Raw genomic sequence first — 19,487 nt, 5'->3', positions numbered from 1 at the left:
AACTTGTTTAAATAATATAATTTTTCATTTATTCATTGTTGATAATTGAATATTGATTGGAATAATAATAATAATCGATTGCCGTTTCCTGGTAGGTTAACCTAAAATAATAAAAAGTATTTAGTTTCCTAAGTATTAAATAAATATGGCAACTATGTAATATTCGTGAATAATATTTAGTTTGTTGTGAGTACAGGGTCGGAGTTAGTTGAATTGTGAATTGTTAAAAACAATTTTGATTGTTATCGAATAAGTTCATTTGGAATAAGTTATTATTCACCTGTTTTTATTTAATTACGTTAAAATGACGACACCTTCGACACAAAATATTATTTCTTTTGTTACTATTTTTCGTACAACTAATTCGAATTTCAACCTTCCTGATATCGGTATACCGGTTTCGAATTCTTCTCGTTTGTGTAGGATTCTTTCAGTGGAATAGTGTCCCTTGAATAAAACCATAAAAAGATTTATTTCAAAAATTGTGTAAATGGAGATATTCAATTGATATTGTTCATATATATATTTTATAGTTTAAATTCTCTTCCAAAGTCTATATTTGTCGAAGAAAAATAGTAAACCAAAACAATGATCGGTGCGTGATCAGTACGTGAACATAACATAAGTTTCTACCAAATCCTTAGCGAGGACAGAGGTAACCATTCAGTAGCCAACCCAAAAAAAAGTATCCATCATAAAAAATTAACAATTCATTTATAATTCATTGAAAGAAAAGGGATTTCAATACAAAAAACGAGGAAGAACCAGTTTATTATTAAAAAAATTAGAAATAATTGTTCGAAGGCAAGAATATCTTGGAAAAATTAAGAAAATAGAAAAAATTGTCACCTGGATAAAACATAAGTGAACGCTGGACATACTGAGGATAAGGTTCGGGTGGACTCTTCCATACAATCTTCAAAGCAAGCATTTTCGTTGTTAAATCATTGATGAATGATTTTTAAATGTGTGTGTTCCATATTTTGGTCGTTTATATTCTATATTTTTCCAACAATAATTATGTATAATTATTCAAAATTAATATTATTAATCTTATGTTTGAAACCGCAAATTATTTCTTAAGAGCCGAGTGCGGTCCTGCTACATGCTAGGCTCTGACGTTTTAAACCCTGATCACGTGCACTATGCGTAAATATATTTTATTTACTATTTCTCTTCTATATATATATATATATATGTATATATATACTTTAATTAATCTCAAATAAGTTTTTATTTCCATTTAAATTTGGTCGAAAATAGTAATCATACGTTTCTTTCCGAAATAATCAACAGACGTATTGTACTAGAGTAATCGGCAACATGGTAATACGTCGTGAAGTTGGCCGCGAGTGGAAATAAAATTTCTAGACAGCTGGCATTGGGTTATAACAACATTTTGATGAAACTAAAAACGATATACAAGATAAACTCACAGGTGGTAATGGACACGTTCCATTTTTTCCAATAACATCGTTCATCGTACCCGAAAATAACCTCAACCACAATTTACACGGTTCCGGAATATACGGTATGAACGGCTGTTTCAACCAAACCCCGTTAGAAAATTTTTGCAACAAAATAGTCATCTAAAAATATACGAAAAATAAAAATACTCCGAAAACGAATATTTAAGCGAAATGTATACTTCGAGTTTATCATTATCTCTTACGTCGATGTCGTAACTTAAAACCATCGTCGTCCGGTTCACTCTAGTTAAATCCATCCTGGTCAAAATATCGTGAACGGGCTTCAAATCGGGGTTAGAACAACGGATCAGATATTGAGTTTCTATTGAGACTTTTCGCGAAAGCTGAAAAATACAAATTTTAATATTATAGATCACGAATTTTCATCATATTTTAGATGCTACGAGGTACGTCTGAAAAGTTTCCTATCTGACAATTCGAGCGGGTTTTTCACCCTGTATATTCCACTGTCTTGACTGTTTTTTCGTTACAGGATCATATTGGTGGATCTAGGATTCAACAATAAGTTTCTCAACCCTCGTATTTTGAATGTTCTATTAAAAATTATTTAAATACATTTTTACGTACCATTTGATCGATTCTCGTACTAACTATAACGATAATGGTAATCGTTATTATTTTAGAAAACATTTTTGTATAGCACAACGGATACTAATATCTATGCTTGTATATAACGATCTGATATTTAGTAGATTTTTATCATAATCTGTTGTAAAATAACATCGTTATAATAATAATTTAGTTCAATTGCTTTTAATAGTTTTAAAATTATTCTTCCTGTCTATAATTTGTACAGGATTCATAATCCAAAAACAGATCGTTATCCCTAACAACAAATACTAGACGTTATATTTCAACAGCCCCGGTAAAATATCAAAATGTCATTCGAGAATCCGTGTTCCTGACAACGATCAGATGACTGATTATTTGATTCAAATAAAATATTAAGGTTAGTTTTTATACAATACTTGATTTTAAATACAAGTACGACTTCGTAATTGGTTTCGGATTTTAGATTTTTCCGTATGTTAGATCAAACGTAACATTATTATGAATGCATTTATGGTGGCGTCATCTATCGCGCTAACGAGACACCATATCGATTTACATAATAATGTAAACAAAAGGAGGGGTATGCATAAAATATAATAAAATCGCGTTTAATACTGCACAAAAACACATTTATTAAATAATTATTATAATAAGATTAAATAATTTTCAAATATATTCTTCATGTTACCGTTGTGTGTTGTGTCGCCATCTAGTGTCAAATACAGATTCCCCCAATTACTTTCTATTACAGATAACTTAAGTAGATTTAAAATGGGGTTATGTTCGAAAACGTAAAGTAAGTTTTTCCATATCATTTTTCCCCTCGCAAAAAAGTGTATTTTAGGAAATCCGTCGAGATAAAAACAAAGATAAGATCGTAAATTAATAAAATGAAAAGAGATGTTGAGTGTGATATTACGAAAAACATTATGAATCTCAATATAAACATAATTGGGATAACCTAGTTCGTTATATAAATTGTATATAATCGTTGGTATACTATTTATTTTCAAAAAGAAAATGAATATACGTCTAAATAAATAAAATTGAGTAGTTCAAATGTAATTAAATACCCTTAAATGTGAAGTTATTTATTTATATCAAACGAAATTGGTATATTAAAATTGAAAGGTAAGTTATATGTATTAGTTGAATTAGAGGTTAGTTTAAGGTCATTTTCAGTTTTAAAAAATGTTTTTTTTTATTATATTCTTTCCATTATAAACTTATAAAATTTACTTTACAATTTATGATAAGTAAATAAAAGAATTGAGTTTGCTTAGTTTCGTCAGTAAATAATGTAAACGATAACTTTTTATATATAATAATAATAATAATGTACGATTATTTCAGAATACCGAAAAAAAAACATAATTTATATTAATAATTATTAAATATTTTTAATATTTACTATATTTTAAGTCAATTTTACTTAAAATAATTCTATTTTCAATAAAGCGGGAATAAACAGTATCAGGCTATGTTCACGTGATGGGACAGGGTTGTACTTGCAAAATTGCTGATATCGCCTATAAAAATTATTAAAAAAATTTATATACCGAATTTGAAGGATATTTCTGCTGAAATATAGAGTGAAACATTTAAAATTTTGTAAAATACTTTTTTCTGCGGATTCTGCTACGTTTGTATATCGATATACTTAATTTTAGATTTAATTCAATTATGAATGATTCCTCGTATATTAACGATGAAGAATCGTTGTTTCTATGTATTCGACAAGCCGAATTAACAACAAATATTAGCAAGAATCCTTGGCCTTTGATACACTGTTTTCGAGGACCCCAAACGCAAGATCTCAAAACAACTTTATTTGTAACCATCATAAGTTGCGTCATTTTTTTAACCGGACTTTTAGGAAATTTAATAGTATGCGTCGTCATAATCAAACACAAATCCCTACACAATCCCACAGAATATTATTTATTAAATTTAGCCGTATCGGATTTGATTCTATTAATATTCGGTAAGTGATTATCGAATTGTTGTTTGAAATACAAAAGGGAACCGGAAAGTAATGTCACTCTATTGATCATCTCCCCCTTTCGGAGAATAATTCGATTAACAATATTCCAAAAAACCTTCCCAGCTGACTGCTGCGCCTTTGGACCTAGTCCACCGACTGCCGTTCACTCAGATCATGATCCTGTTGATTCCGGAGTGAAGTGACGGGTCCATTGTCACATATCGACGCGAAAAATTCGTAAAAACACAACCCGACGTTGCTCCGAATCATCAAAACGTTGTTGTTTGTGATCGATGATGAGTAAACGCGGCACCCATTTCGAAAAAATATTTCTCAACGTTCACCTTCTGTACGACTACGTTTTCAACCAATTGCTGAGCTTGGAAAGTATTTTTTTTTCGTTAAATCTACATAAAGTCGTTTTTTTGAAAAGTAACCTCACTTAAACGGCTGTCACTTTTTTCTGATTGATCGAAATGTCACGAAATTTGACACATAGTTTTTAGAAAGTTGGTACTCCGTAAACGTCATATGAAATTGACGATAGCAGCGCCATCTATGTGTCGGTAACGCGATTTTTAGCACAATAGCACAATAAAAACAAAATAATACATTATTATCCGGTTCTTTTGATATATTAATGATGAAATTGATTTTATAGGTTTACCTTATGATGTGTCGCTTTATTGGCACCAATATCCTTGGACTTTGGGCGATTTTTTGTGCAAAACGAGAGCTCTTATTTCGGAAACGTAATAATCAATTTTCTTTTTTATTATTATCGATATATTTTCACTTTGATCCCATTTTTTTTTCACGTAAACTTGTATAACCAATTGATACGAACTGTTAAATAACAAAAAAACGAAATTTTCTAAATCACACTGTATAAATTTCACAAAAAAATAACCGAAATGATTACTGACGTGGTTAAATCTCGAAAAACTTTTCGAAAATGATATAATCTAAAGTATTTGCCTTGTCAACTTTTGATCACATTTTTTTTTTTTAATAATTAATACCAAAAAGTAATCGATGTATACAGAATGTCCCGTGGCTAAAGGTAATTATTAACCAAACATGATAAATTTCAACTTTGGGGGCTTATAATTCGAAAACGATGGTCCGTATAAGAAAAACTACGAATTTCGAATAAATTTCCAAAAAATACGAACAACCATGATATTCAATTCAATTTAAATACGAAAATAATTTGTTTTAATAAAAAACAACGATATTTAATAAAAAAAATTAATAAAATACACTGAGAAAAGTACGTGTGCGCGTGCGCGTGTATGCCGCGTTGTAAATTTTCTGAATCGTAAAAAAAAACTATTTTCAGTGCTACTTACGTTTCCCTATTAACGGTAGTGGCATTTTCGACCGAAAGATACCTGGCGATCTGTCATCCTTTATATACCATAGCGATAACAAATCTTCAGAGATCCATCAGGATCATATTTTGCATATGGATCGTATCCTTGTTATGCGCCATACCTTTCGCTTGTTACAGCGGAGTCGATTTCATCAAATATCCCTTCGAATCGGATACAATAATACCGGTAAGTAGAAATTCGCTTTTTTCTATTCTCCGAACACCCCCTGTATATTTTTAATCACTGCAAACATCCGAAATCAATGACCATTACACTAATTTGTTAAGTAATTATGTATAAAAATACAATTTAACTCGCTCTCCTTGTATAAAATATTTTTTTTTCAATTTCTAACTATCCCTCGTATATTTTCACTCGCTGAAAACGGTAGACGATCAAAGTTAATCGACAGTAATGATATGTGTGCAAATTTGTTCGGTCATTATGTAAAAAATAGAATTTCACCCTTTCATCCACCTTTCTGACTCTCCCTCGTATATTTTCACTCGCTGAAAACGGTAGACGATCAAAGTTAATCGACAGTAATGATATGTGTGCAAATTTGTTCGGTCATTATGTAAAAAATAGAATTTCACCCTTTCATCCACCTTTCTGACTCTCCCTCGTATATTTTCACTCGCTGAAAACGGTAGACGATCAAAGTTAATCGACAGTAATGATATGTGAGCAAATTTGTTCGGTCATTATGTAAAAAATAGAATTTCACTCTTTCATCCACCTTTCTGACTCTCCCTCGTATATTTTCACTCGCTGAAAACGTTAGACGATCAAAGTTAATCGACAGTAATGATATGTGTGCAAATTTGTTCGGTCATTATGTAAAAAATAGAATTTCACCCTTTCATCCACCTTTCTGACTCTCCCTCGTATATTTTCACTCGCTGAAAACGGTAGACGATCAAAGTTAATCGACAGTAATGATATGTGAGCAAATTTGTTCGGTCATTATGTAAAAAATAGAATTTCACTCTTTCATCCACCTTTCTGACTCTCCCTCGTATATTTTCACTCGCTGAAAACGTTAGACGATCAAAGTTAATCGACAGTAATGATATGTGTGCAAATTTGTTCGGTCATTATGTAAAAAAATAGAATTTCACTCTTTCATCCACCTTTCTGACTCTCCCTCGTATATTTTCACTCGCTGAAAACGTTAGACGATCAAAGTTAATCGACAGTAATGATATGTGTGCAAATTTGTTCGGTCATTATGTAAAAAATAGAATTTCACCCTTTCATCCACCTTTCTGACTCTCCCTCGTATATTTTCACTCGCTGAAAACGGTAGACGATCAAAGTTAATCGACAGTAATGATATGTGTGCAAATTTGTTCGGTCATTATGTAAAAAATAGAATTTCACTCTTTCATCCACCTTTCTGACTCTCCCTCGTATATTTTCACTCGCTGAAAACGTTAGACGATCAAAGTTAATCGACAGTAATGATATGTGTGCAAATTTGTTCGGTCATTATGTAAAAAAATAGAATTTCACCCTTTCATCCACCTTTCTGACTCTCCCTCGTATATTTTCACTCGCTGAAAACGTTAGACGATCAAAGTTAATCGACAGTAATGATATGTGTGCAAATTTGTTCGGTCATTATGTAAAAAAATAGAATTTCACTATTTCATCCACCTTTCTGATTCTCCCTCGTATATTTTCACTCGCTGAAAACGGTAGACGATCAAAGTTAATCGACAGTAATGATATGTGTGCAAATTTGTTCGGTCATTATGTAAAAAAATAGAATTTCACCCTTTCATCCACCTTTCTGACTCTCCCTCGTATATTTTCACTCGCTGAAAACGGTAGACGATCAAAGTTAATCGACAGTAATGATATGTGTGCAAATTTGTTCGGTCATTATGTAAAAAAATAGAATTTCACTCTTTCATCCATCTTTCTGAATATCCCTCGTATATTTTCACTCGCTGAAAACGGTAGACGATCAAAGTTAATCGACAGTAATGATATGTGTGCAAATTTGTTCGGTCATTATGTAAAAAATAGAATTTCACCCTTTCATCCACCTTTCTGACTCTCCCTCGTATATTTTCACTCGCTGAAAACGGTAGACGATCAAAGTTAATCGACAGTAATGATATGTGTGCAAATTTGTTCGGTCATTATGTAAAAAATAGAATTTCACCCTTTCATCCACCTTTCTGAATATCCCTCGTATATTTTCACTCGCTGAAAACGGTAGACGATCAAAGTTAATCGACAGTAATGATATGTGTGCAAATTTGTTCGGTCATTATGTAAAAAAATAGAATTTCACTCTTTCATCCATCTTTCTGAATATCCCTCGTATATTTTCACTCGCTGAAAACGGTAGACGATCAAAGTTAATCGACAGTAATGATATGTGTGCAAATTTGTTCGGTCATTATGTAAAAAAATAGAATTTCACTCTTTCATCCATCTTTCTGAATATCCCTCGTATATTTTCACTCGCTGAAAACGGTAGACGATCAAAGTTAATCGACAGTAATGATATGTGTGCAAATTTGTTCGGTCATTATGTAAAAAAATAGAATTTCACTCTTTCATCCATCTTTCTGAATATCCCTCGTATATTTTCACTCGCTGAAAACGGTAGACGATCAAAGTTAATCGACAGTAATGATATGTGTGCAAATTTGTTCGGTCATTATGTAAAAAAATAGAATTTCACTCTTTCATCCATCTTTCTGAATATCCCTCGTATATTTTCACTCGCTGAAAACGGTAGACGATCAAAGTTAATCGACAGTAATGATATGTGTGCAAATTTGTTCGGTCATTATGTAAAAAAATAGAATTTCACTCTTTCATCCATCTTTCTGAATATCCCTCGTATATTTTCACTCGCTGAAAACGGTAGACGATCAAAGTTAATCGACAGTAATGATATGTGTGCAAATTTGTTCGGTCATTATATAAAAAATAGAATTTCACCCTTTCATCCACCTTTCTGACTCTCCCTCGTATATTTTCACTCGCTGAAAACGTTAGACGATCAAAGTTAATCGACAGTAATGATATGTGAGCAAATTTGTTCGGTCATTATGTAAAAAATAGAATTTCACTCTTTCATCCACCTTTCTGACTCTCCCTCGTATATTTTCACTCGCTGAAAACGTTAGACGATCAAAGTTAATCGACAGTAATGATATGTGTGCAAATTTGTTCGGTCATTATGTAAAAAAATAGAATTTCACTCTTTCATCCATCTTTCTGAATATCCCTCGTATATTTTCACTCGCTGAAAACGGTAGACGATCAAAGTTAATCGACAGTAATGATATGTGTGCAAATTTGTTCGGTCATTATGTAAAAAAATAGAATTTCACCCTTTCATCCACCTTTCTGACTCTCCCTCGTATATTTTCACTCGCTGAAAACGTTAGACGATCAAAGTTAATCGACAGTAATGATATGTGTGCAAATTTGTTCGGTCATTATGTAAAAAAATAGAATTTCACTCTTTCATCCATCTTTCTGAATATCCCTCGTATATTTTCACTCGCTGAAAACGGTAGACGATCAAAGTTAATCGACAGTAATGATATGTGTGCAAATTTGTTCGGTCATTATGTAAAAAATAGAATTTCACCCTTTCATCCACCTTTCTGACTCTCCCTCGTATATTTTCACTCGCTGAAAACGGTAGACGATCAAAGTTAATCGACAGTAATGATATGTGTGCAAATTTGTTCGGTCATTATGTAAAAAATAGAATTTCACCCTTTCATCCACCTTTCTGACTCTCCCTCGTATATTTTCACTCGCTGAAAACGGTAGACGATCAAAGTTAATCGACAGTAATGATATGTGTGCAAATTTGTTCGGTCATTATGTAAAAAAATAGAATTTCACTCTTTCATCCATCTTTCTGAATATCCCTCGTATATTTTCACTCGCTGAAAACGGTAGACGATCAAAGTTAATCGACAGTAATGATATGTGTGCAAATTTGTTCGGTCATTATGTAAAAAAATAGAATTTCACTCTTTCATCCATCTTTCTGAATATCCCTCGTATATTTTCACTCGCTGAAAACGGTAGACGATCAAAGTTAATCGACAGTAATGATATGTGTGCAAATTTGTTCGGTCATTATGTAAAAAAATAGAATTTCACTCTTTCATCCATCTTTCTGAATATCCCTCGTATATTTTCACTCGCTGAAAACGGTAGACGATCAAAGTTAATCGACAGTAATGATATGTGTGCAAATTTGTTCGGTCATTATATAAAAAATAGAATTTCACCCTTTCATCCACCTTTCTGACTCTCCCTCGTATATTTTCACTCGCTGAAAACGGTAGACGATCAAAGTTAATCGACAGTAATGATATGTGTGCAAATTTGTTCGGTCATTATGTAAAAAAATAGAATTTCACTCTTTCATCCATCTTTCTGAATATCCCTCGTATATTTTCACTCGCTGAAAACGGTAGACGATCAAAGTTAATCGACAGTAATGATATGTGTGCAAATTTGTTCGGTCATTATATAAAAAATAGAATTTCACCCTTTCATCCACCTTTCTGACTCTCCCTCGTATATTTTCACTCGCTGAAAACGGTAGACGATCAAAGTTAATCGACAGTAATGATATGTGAGCAAATTTGTTCGGTCATTATGTAAAAAATAGAATTTCACTCTTTCATCCACCTTTCTGACTCTCCCTCGTATATTTTCACTCGCTGAAAACGTTAGACGATCAAAGTTAATCGACAGTAATGATATGTGTGCAAATTTGTTCGGTCATTATGTAAAAAAATAGAATTTCACTCTTTCATCCATCTTTCTGAATATCCCTCGTATATTTTCACTCGCTGAAAACGGTAGACGATCAAAGTTAATCGACAGTAATGATATGTGTGCAAATTTGTTCGGTCATTATGTAAAAAAATAGAATTTCACCCTTTCATCCACCTTTCTGACTCTCCCTCGTATATTTTCACTCGCTGAAAACGGTAGACGATCAAAGTTAATCGACAGTAATGATATGTGTGCAAATTTGTTCGGTCATTATGTAAAAAAATAGAATTTCACTCTTTCATCCATCTTTCTGAATATCCCTCGTATATTTTCACTCGCTGAAAACGGTAGACGATCAAAGTTAATCGACAGTAATGATATGTGTGCAAATTTGTTCGGTCATTATGTAAAAAAATAGAATTTCACTCTTTCATCCATCTTTCTGAATATCCCTCGTATATTTTCACTCGCTGAAAACGGTAGACGATCAAAGTTAATCGACAGTAATGATATGTGTGCAAATTTGTTCGGTCATTATGTAAAAAAATAGAATTTCACTCTTTCATCCATCTTTCTGAATATCCCTCGTATATTTTCACTCGCTGAAAACGGTAGACGATCAAAGTTAATCGACAGTAATGATATGTGTGCAAATTTGTTCGGTCATTATATAAAAAATAGAATTTCACCCTTTCATCCACCTTTCTGACTCTCCCTCGTATATTTTCACTCGCTGAAAACGGTAGACGATCAAAGTTAATCGACAGTAATGATATGTGAGCAAATTTGTTCGGTCATTATGTAAAAAATAGAATTTCACTCTTTCATCCACCTTTCTGACTCTCCCTCGTATATTTTCACTCGCTGAAAACGTTAGACGATCAAAGTTAATCGACAGTAATGATATGTGTGCAAATTTGTTCGGTCATTATATAAAAAATAGAATTTCACCCTTTCATCCACCTTTCTGACTCTCCCTCGTATATTTTCACTCGCTGAAAACGTTAGACGATCAAAGTTAATCGACAGTAATGATATGTGTGCAAATTTGTTCGGTCATTATGTAAAAAATAGAATTTCACCCTTTCATCCACCTTTCTGACTCTCCCTCGTATATTTTCACTCGCTGAAAACGGTAGACGATCAAAGTTAATCGACAGTAATGATATGTGAGCAAATTTGTTCGGTCATTATGTAAAAAAATAGAATTTCACTCTTTCATCCACCTTTCTGACTCTCCCTCGTATATTTTCACTCGCTGAAAACGTTAGACGATCAAAGTTAATCGACAGTAATGATATGTGAGCAAATTTGTTCGGTCATTATGTAAAAAAATAGAATTTCACTCTTTCATCCACCTTTCTGACTCTCCCTCGTATATTTTCACTCGCTGAAAACGGTAGACGATCAAAGTTAATCGACAGTAATGATATGTGAGCAAATTTGTTCGGTCATTATGTAAAAAATAGAATTTCACTCTTTCATCCACCTTTCTGACTCTCCCTCGTATATTTTCACTCGCTGAAAACGTTAGACGATCAAAGTTAATCGACAGTAATGATATGTGTGCAAATTTGTTCGGTCATTATATAAAAAATAGAATTTCACCCTTTCATCCACCTTTCTGACTCTCCCTCGTATATTTTCACTCGCTGAAAACGGTAGACGATCAAAGTTAATCGACAGTAATGATATGTGTGCAAATTTGTTCGGTCATTATGTAAAAAATAGAATTTCACCCTTTCATCCACCTTTCTGACTCTCCCTCGTATATTTTCACTCGCTGAAAACGGTAGACGATCAAAGTTAATCGACAGTAATGATATGTGAGCAAATTTGTTCGGTCATTATGTAAAAAAATAGAATTTCACTCTTTCATCCACCTTTCTGACTCTCCCTCGTATATTTTCACTCGCTGAAAACGTTAGACGATCAAAGTTAATCGACAGTAATGATATGTGTGCAAATTTGTTCGGTCATTATATAAAAAATAGAATTTCACCCTTTCATCCACCTTTCTGACTCTCCCTCGTATATTTTCACTCGCTGAAAACGGTAGACGATCAAAGTTAATCGACAGTAATGATATGTGAGCAAATTTGTTCGGTCATTATGTAAAAAAATAGAATTTCACTCTTTCATCCACCTTTCTGACTCTCCCTCGTATATTTTCACTCGCTGAAAACGTTAGACGATCAAAGTTAATCGACAGTAATGATATGTGTGCAAATTTGTTCGGTCATTATATAAAAAATAGAATTTCACCCTTTCATCCACCTTTCTGACTCTCCCTCGTATATTTTCACTCGCTGAAAACGTTAGACGATCAAAGTTAATCGACAGTAATGATATGTGTGCAAATTTGTTCGGTCATTATGTAAAAAATAGAATTTCACCCTTTCATCCACCTTTCTGACTCTCCCTCGTATATTTTCACTCGCTGAAAACGGTAGACGATCAAAGTTAATCGACAGTAATGATATGTGAGCAAATTTGTTCGGTCATTATGTAAAAAAATAGAATTTCACTCTTTCATCCACCTTTCTGACTCTCCCTCGTATATTTTCACTCGCTGAAAACGGTAGACGATCAAAGTTAATCGACAGTAATGATATGTGAGCAAATTTGTTCGGTCATTATGAAAAAAAATAGAATTTCACTCTTTCATCCACCTTTCTGACTCTCCCTCGTATATTTTCACTCGCTGAAAACGTTAGACGATCAAAGTTAATCGACAGTAATGATATGTGTGCAAATTTGTTCGGTCATTATGAAAAAAAATAGAATTTCACTCTTTCATCCACCTTTCTGACTCTCCCTCGTATATTTTCACTCGCTGAAAACGTTAGACGATCAAAGTTAATCGACAGTAATGATATGTGTGCAAATTTGTTCGGTCATTATGTAAAAAATAGAATTTCACTCTTTCATCCACCTTTCTGACTCTCCCTCGTATATTTTCACTCGCTGAAAACGTTAGACGATCAAAGTTAATCGACAGTAATGATATGTGTGCAAATTTGTTCGGTCATTATGTAAAAAATAGAATTTCACCCTTTCATCCACCTTTCTGATTCTCCCTCGTATATTTTCACTCGCTGAAAACGTTAGACGATCAAAGTTAATCGACAGTAATGATATGTGTGCAAATTTGTTCGGTCATTATGTAAAAAATAGAATTTCACCCTTTTATCCACCTTTCTGATTCTCCCTCGTATATTTTCACTCGCTGAAAACGTTAGACGATCAAAGTTAATCGACAGTAATGATATGTGAGCAAATTTGTTCGGTCATTATGTAAAAAAATAGAATTTCACTCTTTCATCCATCTTTCTGAATATCCCTCGTATATTTTCACTCGCTGAAAACGTTAGACGATCAAAGTTAATCGACAGTAATGATATGTGTGCAAATTTGTTCGGTCATTATGAAAAAAAATAGAATTTCACTCTTTCATCCACCTTTCTGACTCTCCCTCGTATATTTTCACTCGCTGAAAACGTTAGACGATCAAAGTTAATCGACAGTAATGATATGTGTGCAAATTTGTTCGGTCATTATGTAAAAAATAGAATTTCACTCTTTCATCCACCTTTCTGACTCTCCCTCGTATATTTTCACTCGCTGAAAACGTTAGACGATCAAAGTTAATCGACAGTAATGATATGTGTGCAAATTTGTTCGGTCATTATGTAAAAAATAGAATTTCACCCTTTCATCCACCTTTCTGATTCTCCCTCGTATATTTTCACTCGCTGAAAACGTTAGACGATCAAAGTTAATCGACAGTAATGATATGTGTGCAAATTTGTTCGGTCATTATGTAAAAAATAGAATTTCACCCTTTTATCCACCTTTCTGATTCTCCCTCGTATATTTTCACTCGCTGAAAACGTTAGACGATCAAAGTTAATCGACAGTAATGATATGTGAGCAAATTTGTTCGGTCATTATGTAAAAAAATAGAATTTCACTCTTTCATCCATCTTTCTGAATATCCCTCGTATATTTTCACTCGCTGAAAACGTTAGACGATCAAAGTTAATCGACAGTAATGATATGTGTGCAAATTTGTTCGGTCATTATGTAAAAAATAGAATTTCACTCTTTCATCCACCTTTCTGACTCTCCCTCGTATATTTTCACTCGCTGAAAACGGTAGACGATCAAAGTTAATCGACAGTAATGATATGTGTGCAAATTTGTTCGGTCATTATGTAAAAAAATAGAATTTCACTATTTCATCCACCTTTCTGATTCTCCCTCGTATATTTTCACTCGCTGAAAACGTTAGACGATCAAAGTTAATCGACAGTAATGATATGTGTGCAAATTTGTTCGGTCATTATGTAAAAAAATAGAATTTCACCCTTTCATCCACCTTTCTGACTCTCCCTCGTATATTTTCACTCGCTGAAAACGGTAGACGATCAAAGTTAATCGACAGTAATGATATGTGTGCAAATTTGTTCGGTCATTATGTAAAAAATAGAATTTCACCCTTTTATCCACCTTTCTGATTCTCCCTCGTATATTTTCACTCGCTGAAAACGTTAGACGATCAAAGTTAATCGACAGTAATGATATGTGAGCAAATTTGTTCGGTCATTATGTAAAAAAATAGAATTTCACTCTTTCATCCATCTTTCTGAATATCCCTCGTATATTTTCACTCGCTGAAAACGTTAGACGATCAAAGTTAATCGACAGTAATGATATGTGTGCAAATTTGTTCGGTCATTATGTAAAAAATAGAATTTCACTCTTTCATCCACCTTTCTGACTCTCCCTCGTATATTTTCACTCGCTGAAAACGGTAGACGATCAAAGTTAATCGACAGTAATGATATGTGTGCAAATTTGTTCGGTCATTATGTAAAAAAATAGAATTTCACTATTTCATCCACCTTTCTGATTCTCCCTCGTATATTTTCACTCGCTGAAAACGGTAGACGATCAAAGTTAATCGACAGTAATGATATGTGTGCAAATTTGTTCGGTCATTATGTAAAAAAATAGAATTTCACCCTTTCATCCACCTTTCTGACTCTCCCTCGTATATTTTCACTCGCTGAAAACGGTAGACGATCAAAGTTAATCGACAGTAATGATATGTGTGCAAATTTGTTCGGTCATTATGTAAAAAAATAGAATTTCACTCTTTCATCCATCTTTCTGAATATCCCTCGTATATTTTCACTCGCTGAAAACGGTAGACGATCAAAGTTAATCGACAGTAATGATATGTGTGCAAATTTGTTCGGTCATTATGTAAAAAATAGAATTTCACCCTTTCATCCACCTTTCTGACTCTCCCTCGTATATTTTCACTCGCTGAAAACGGTAGACGATCAAAGTTAATCGACAGTAATGATATGTGTGCAAATTTGTTCGGTCATTATGTAAAAAATAGAATTTCACCCTTTCATCCACCTTTCTGACTCTCCCTCGTATATTTTCACTCGCTGAAAACGGTAGACGATCAAAGTTAATCGACAGTAATGATATGTGTGCAAATTTGTTCGGTCATTATGTAAAAAAATAGAATTTCACTCTTTCATCCATCTTTCTGAATATCCCTCGTATATTTTCACTCGCTGAAAACGGTAGACGATCAAAGTTAATCGACAGTAATGATATGTGTGCAAATTTGTTCGGTCATTATGTAAAAAAATAGAATTTCACCCTTTCATCAACCTTTATGACTCTCCCTCGTATATTTTCACTCGCTGAAAACGGTAGACGATCAAAGTTAATCGACAGTAATGATATGTGTGCAAATTTGTTCGGTCATTATATAAAAAAATAGAATTTCACTCTTTCATCCATCTTTCTGAATATCCCTCGTATATTTTCACTCGCTGAAAACGGTAGACGATCAAAGTTAATCGACAGTAATGATATGTGTGCAAATTTGTTCGGTCATTATGTAAAAAAATAGAATTTCACTCTTTCATCCATCTTTCTGAATATCCCTCGTATATTTTCACTCGCTGAAAACGGTAGACGATCAAAGTTAATCGACAGTAATGATATGTGTGCAAATTTGTTCGGTCATTATGTAAAAAAATAGAATTTCACTCTTTCATCCATCTTTCTGAATATCCCTCGTATATTTTCACTCGCTGAAAACGGTAGACGATCAAAGTTAATCGACAGTAATGATATGTGTGCAAATTTGTTCGGTCATTATATAAAAAATAGAATTTCACCCTTTCATCCACCTTTCTGACTCTCCCTCGTATATTTTCACTCGCTGAAAACGGTAGACGATCAAAGTTAATCGACAGTAATGATATGTGAGCAAATTTGTTCGGTCATTATGTAAAAAATAGAATTTCACTCTTTCATCCACCTTTCTGACTCTCCCTCGTATATTTTCACTCGCTGAAAACGGTAGACGATCAAAGTTAATCGACAGTAATGATATGTGTGCAAATTTGTTCGGTCATTATATAAAAAATAGAATTTCACCCTTTCATCCACCTTTCTGACTCTCCCTCGTATATTTTCACTCGCTGAAAACGTTAGACGATCAAAGTTAATCGACAGTAATGATATGTGTGCAAATTTGTTCGGTCATTATGTAAAAAATAGAATTTCACCCTTTCATCCACCTTTCTGACTCTCCCTCGTATATTTTCACTCGCTGAAAACGGTAGACGATCAAAGTTAATCGACAGTAATGATATGTGAGCAAATTTGTTCGGTCATTATGAAAAAAAATAGAATTTCACCCTTTCATCCACCTTTCTGACTCTCCCTCGTATATTTTCACTCGCTGAAAACGGTAGACGATCAAAGTTAATCGACAGTAATGATATGTGAGCAAATTTGTTCGGTCATTATGTAAAAAAATAGAATTTCACTCTTTCATCCACCTTTCTGACTCTCCCTCGTATATTTTCACTCGCTGAAAACGGTAGACGATCAAAGTTAATCGACAGTAATGATATGTGAGCAAATTTGTTCGGTCATTATGAAAAAAAATAGAATTTCACTCTTTCATCCACCTTTCTGACTCTCCCTCGTATATTTTCACTCGCTGAAAACGGTAGACGATCAAAGTTAATCGACAGTAATGATATGTGAGCAAATTTGTTCGGTCATTATGTAAAAAATAGAATTTCACTCTTTCATCCACCTTTCTGACTCTCCCTCGTATATTTTCACTCGCTGAAAACGTTAGACGATCAAAGTTAATCGACAGTAATGATATGTGTGCAAATTTGTTCGGTCATTATGTAAAAAATAGAATTTCACTCTTTCATCCACCTTTCTGACTCTCCCTCGTATATTTTCACTCGCTGAAAACGTTAGACGATCAAAGTTAATCGACAGTAATGATATGTGTGCAAATTTGTTCGGTCATTATATAAAAAATAGAATTTCACCCTTTCATCCACCTTTCTGACTCTCCCTCGTATATTTTCACTCGCTGAAAACGTTAGACGATCAAAGTTAATCGACAGTAATGATATGTGAGCAAATTTGTTCGGTCATTATGTAAAAAAATAGAATTTCACTCTTTCATCCACCTTTCTGACTCTCCCTCGTATATTTTCACTCGCTGAAAACGTTAGACGATCAAAGTTAATCGACAGTAATGATATGTGTGCAAATTTGTTCGGTCATTATGTAAAAAAATAGAATTTCACCCTTTCATCCACCTTTCTGACTCTCCCTCGTATATTTTCACTCGCTGAAAACGTTAGACGATCAAAGTTAATCGACAGTAATGATATGTGAGCAAATTTGTTCGGTCATTATGTAAAAAAATAGAATTTCACTCTTTCATCCACCTTTCTGACTCTCCCTCGTATATTTTCACTCGCTGAAAACGGTAGACGATCAAAGTTAATCGACAGTAATGATATGTGAGCAAATTTGTTCGGTCATTATGAAAAAAAATAGAATTTCACTCTTTCATCCACCTTTCTGACTCTCCCTCGTATATTTTCACTCGCTGAAAACGGTAGACGATCAAAGTTAATCGACAGTAATGATATGTGAGCAAATTTGTTCGGTCATTATGTAAAAAATAGAATTTCACTCTTTCATCCACCTTTCTGACTCTCCCTCGTATATTTTCACTCGCTGAAAACGTTAGACGATCAAAGTTAATCGACAGTAATGATATGTGTGCAAATTTGTTCGGTCATTATGTAAAAAATAGAATTTCACTCTTTCATCCACCTTTCTGACTCTCCCTCGTATATTTTCACTCGCTGAAAACGTTAGACGATCAAAGTTAATCGACAGTAATGATATGTGTGCAAATTTGTTCGGTCATTATATAAAAAATAGAATTTCACCCTTTCATCCACCTTTCTGACTCTCCCTCGTATATTTTCACTCGCTGAAAACGGTAGACGATCAAAGTTAATCGACAGTAATGATATGTGAGCAAATTTGTTCGGTCATTATGTAAAAAATAGAATTTCACTCTTTCATCCACCTTTCTGACTCTCCCTCGTATATTTTCACTCGCTGAAAACGTTAGACGATCAAAGTTAATCGACAGTAATGATATGTGTGCAAATTTGTTCGGTCATTATATAAAAAATAGAATTTCACCCTTTCATCCACCTTTCTGACTCTCCCTCGTATATTTTCACTCGCTGAAAACGGTAGACGATCAAAGTTAATCGACAGTAATGATATGTGTGCAAATTTGTTCGGTCATTATGTAAAAAATAGAATTTCACCCTTTCATCCACCTTTCTGACTCTCCCTCGTATATTTTCACTCGCTGAAAACGGTAGACGATCAAAGTTAATCGACAGTAATGATATGTGAGCAAATTTGTTCGGTCATTATGTAAAAAAATAGAATTTCACTCTTTCATCCACCTTTCTGACTCTCCCTCGTATATTTTCACTCGCTGAAAACGGTAGACGATCAAAGTTAATCGACAGTAATGATATGTGAGCAAATTTGTTCGGTCATTATGTAAAAAAATAGAATTTCACTCTTTCATCCACCTTTCTGACTCTCCCTCGTATATTTTCACTCGCTGAAAACGGTAGACGATCAAAGTTAATCGACAGTAATGATATGTGAGCAAATTTGTTCGGTCATTATGTAAAAAATAGAATTTCACTCTTTCATCCACCTTTCTGACTCTCCCTCGTATATTTTCACTCGCTGAAAACGTTAGACGATCAAAGTTAATCGACAGTAATGATATGTGTGCAAATTTGTTCGGTCATTATATAAAAAATAGAATTTCACCCTTTCATCCACCTTTCTGACTCTCCCTCGTATATTTTCACTCGCTGAAAACGTTAGACGATCAAAGTTAATCGA

At 33.5% G+C, this 19,487-nt stretch overlaps 2 protein-coding genes across 2 annotated transcripts in view; one reads left to right on the top strand and one right to left on the bottom strand.

Moving 5' to 3' along the window:
* Positions 1–39: 39 nt before the first annotated feature.
* On the bottom strand, positions 40–2,159 carry LOC130448641 (uncharacterized). Its single transcript, XM_056786094.1, has 5 exons — positions 2,058–2,159; positions 1,649–1,813; positions 1,437–1,589; positions 281–447; positions 40–101 (listed from the first exon to the last, which is right to left on the bottom strand). The coding sequence occupies exons 1-4, from the start codon at positions 2,118–2,120 to the stop codon at positions 295–297; spliced, it is 534 nt and encodes a 177-aa protein (XP_056642072.1). The 5' UTR covers positions 2,121–2,159; the 3' UTR covers positions 40–101; positions 281–294.
* A 662-nt stretch (positions 2,160–2,821) lies between these two features.
* LOC130448635 (neuropeptides capa receptor-like) overlaps positions 2,822–19,487 on the top strand; it is a 29,451-nt gene continuing 12,785 nt past the window's right edge. The window contains exons 1-4 of the mRNA XM_056786081.1: positions 2,822–3,173; positions 3,713–4,026; positions 4,688–4,778; positions 5,369–5,588. Of these exons, the coding sequence (XP_056642059.1) occupies positions 3,726–4,026; positions 4,688–4,778; positions 5,369–5,588 (612 nt within the window). The 5' untranslated portion in view covers positions 2,822–3,173; positions 3,713–3,725. The remainder of the gene's footprint in view (positions 3,174–3,712; positions 4,027–4,687; positions 4,779–5,368; positions 5,589–19,487) is intronic.

This window comes from Diorhabda sublineata, chromosome 1 (genome assembly GCF_026230105.1).
Source record: "Diorhabda sublineata isolate icDioSubl1.1 chromosome 1, icDioSubl1.1, whole genome shotgun sequence".
Lineage (NCBI taxonomy): Eukaryota > Metazoa > Arthropoda > Insecta > Coleoptera > Chrysomelidae > Diorhabda > Diorhabda sublineata.
This window is presented reverse-complemented; position numbering and strand designations above follow the sequence as displayed.

Excerpts from the sequence above, each read along its gene's own strand:
- LOC130448641 (XM_056786094.1), bottom strand. The coding sequence starts at position 2,120 with ATGTTTTCTAAAATAATAACGATTACCATTATCGTTATAGTTAGTACG. Across the intron at positions 1,814-2,057 it reads GTACGAGAATCGATCAAATG|CTTTCGCGAAAAGTCTCAAT; the intron begins GTACGTAAAAAT and ends TGTATTTTTCAG. Across the intron at positions 448-1,436 it reads GAACGTGTCCATTACCACCT|GGACACTATTCCACTGAAAG; the intron begins GTGAGTTTATCT and ends GTTTTATTCAAG.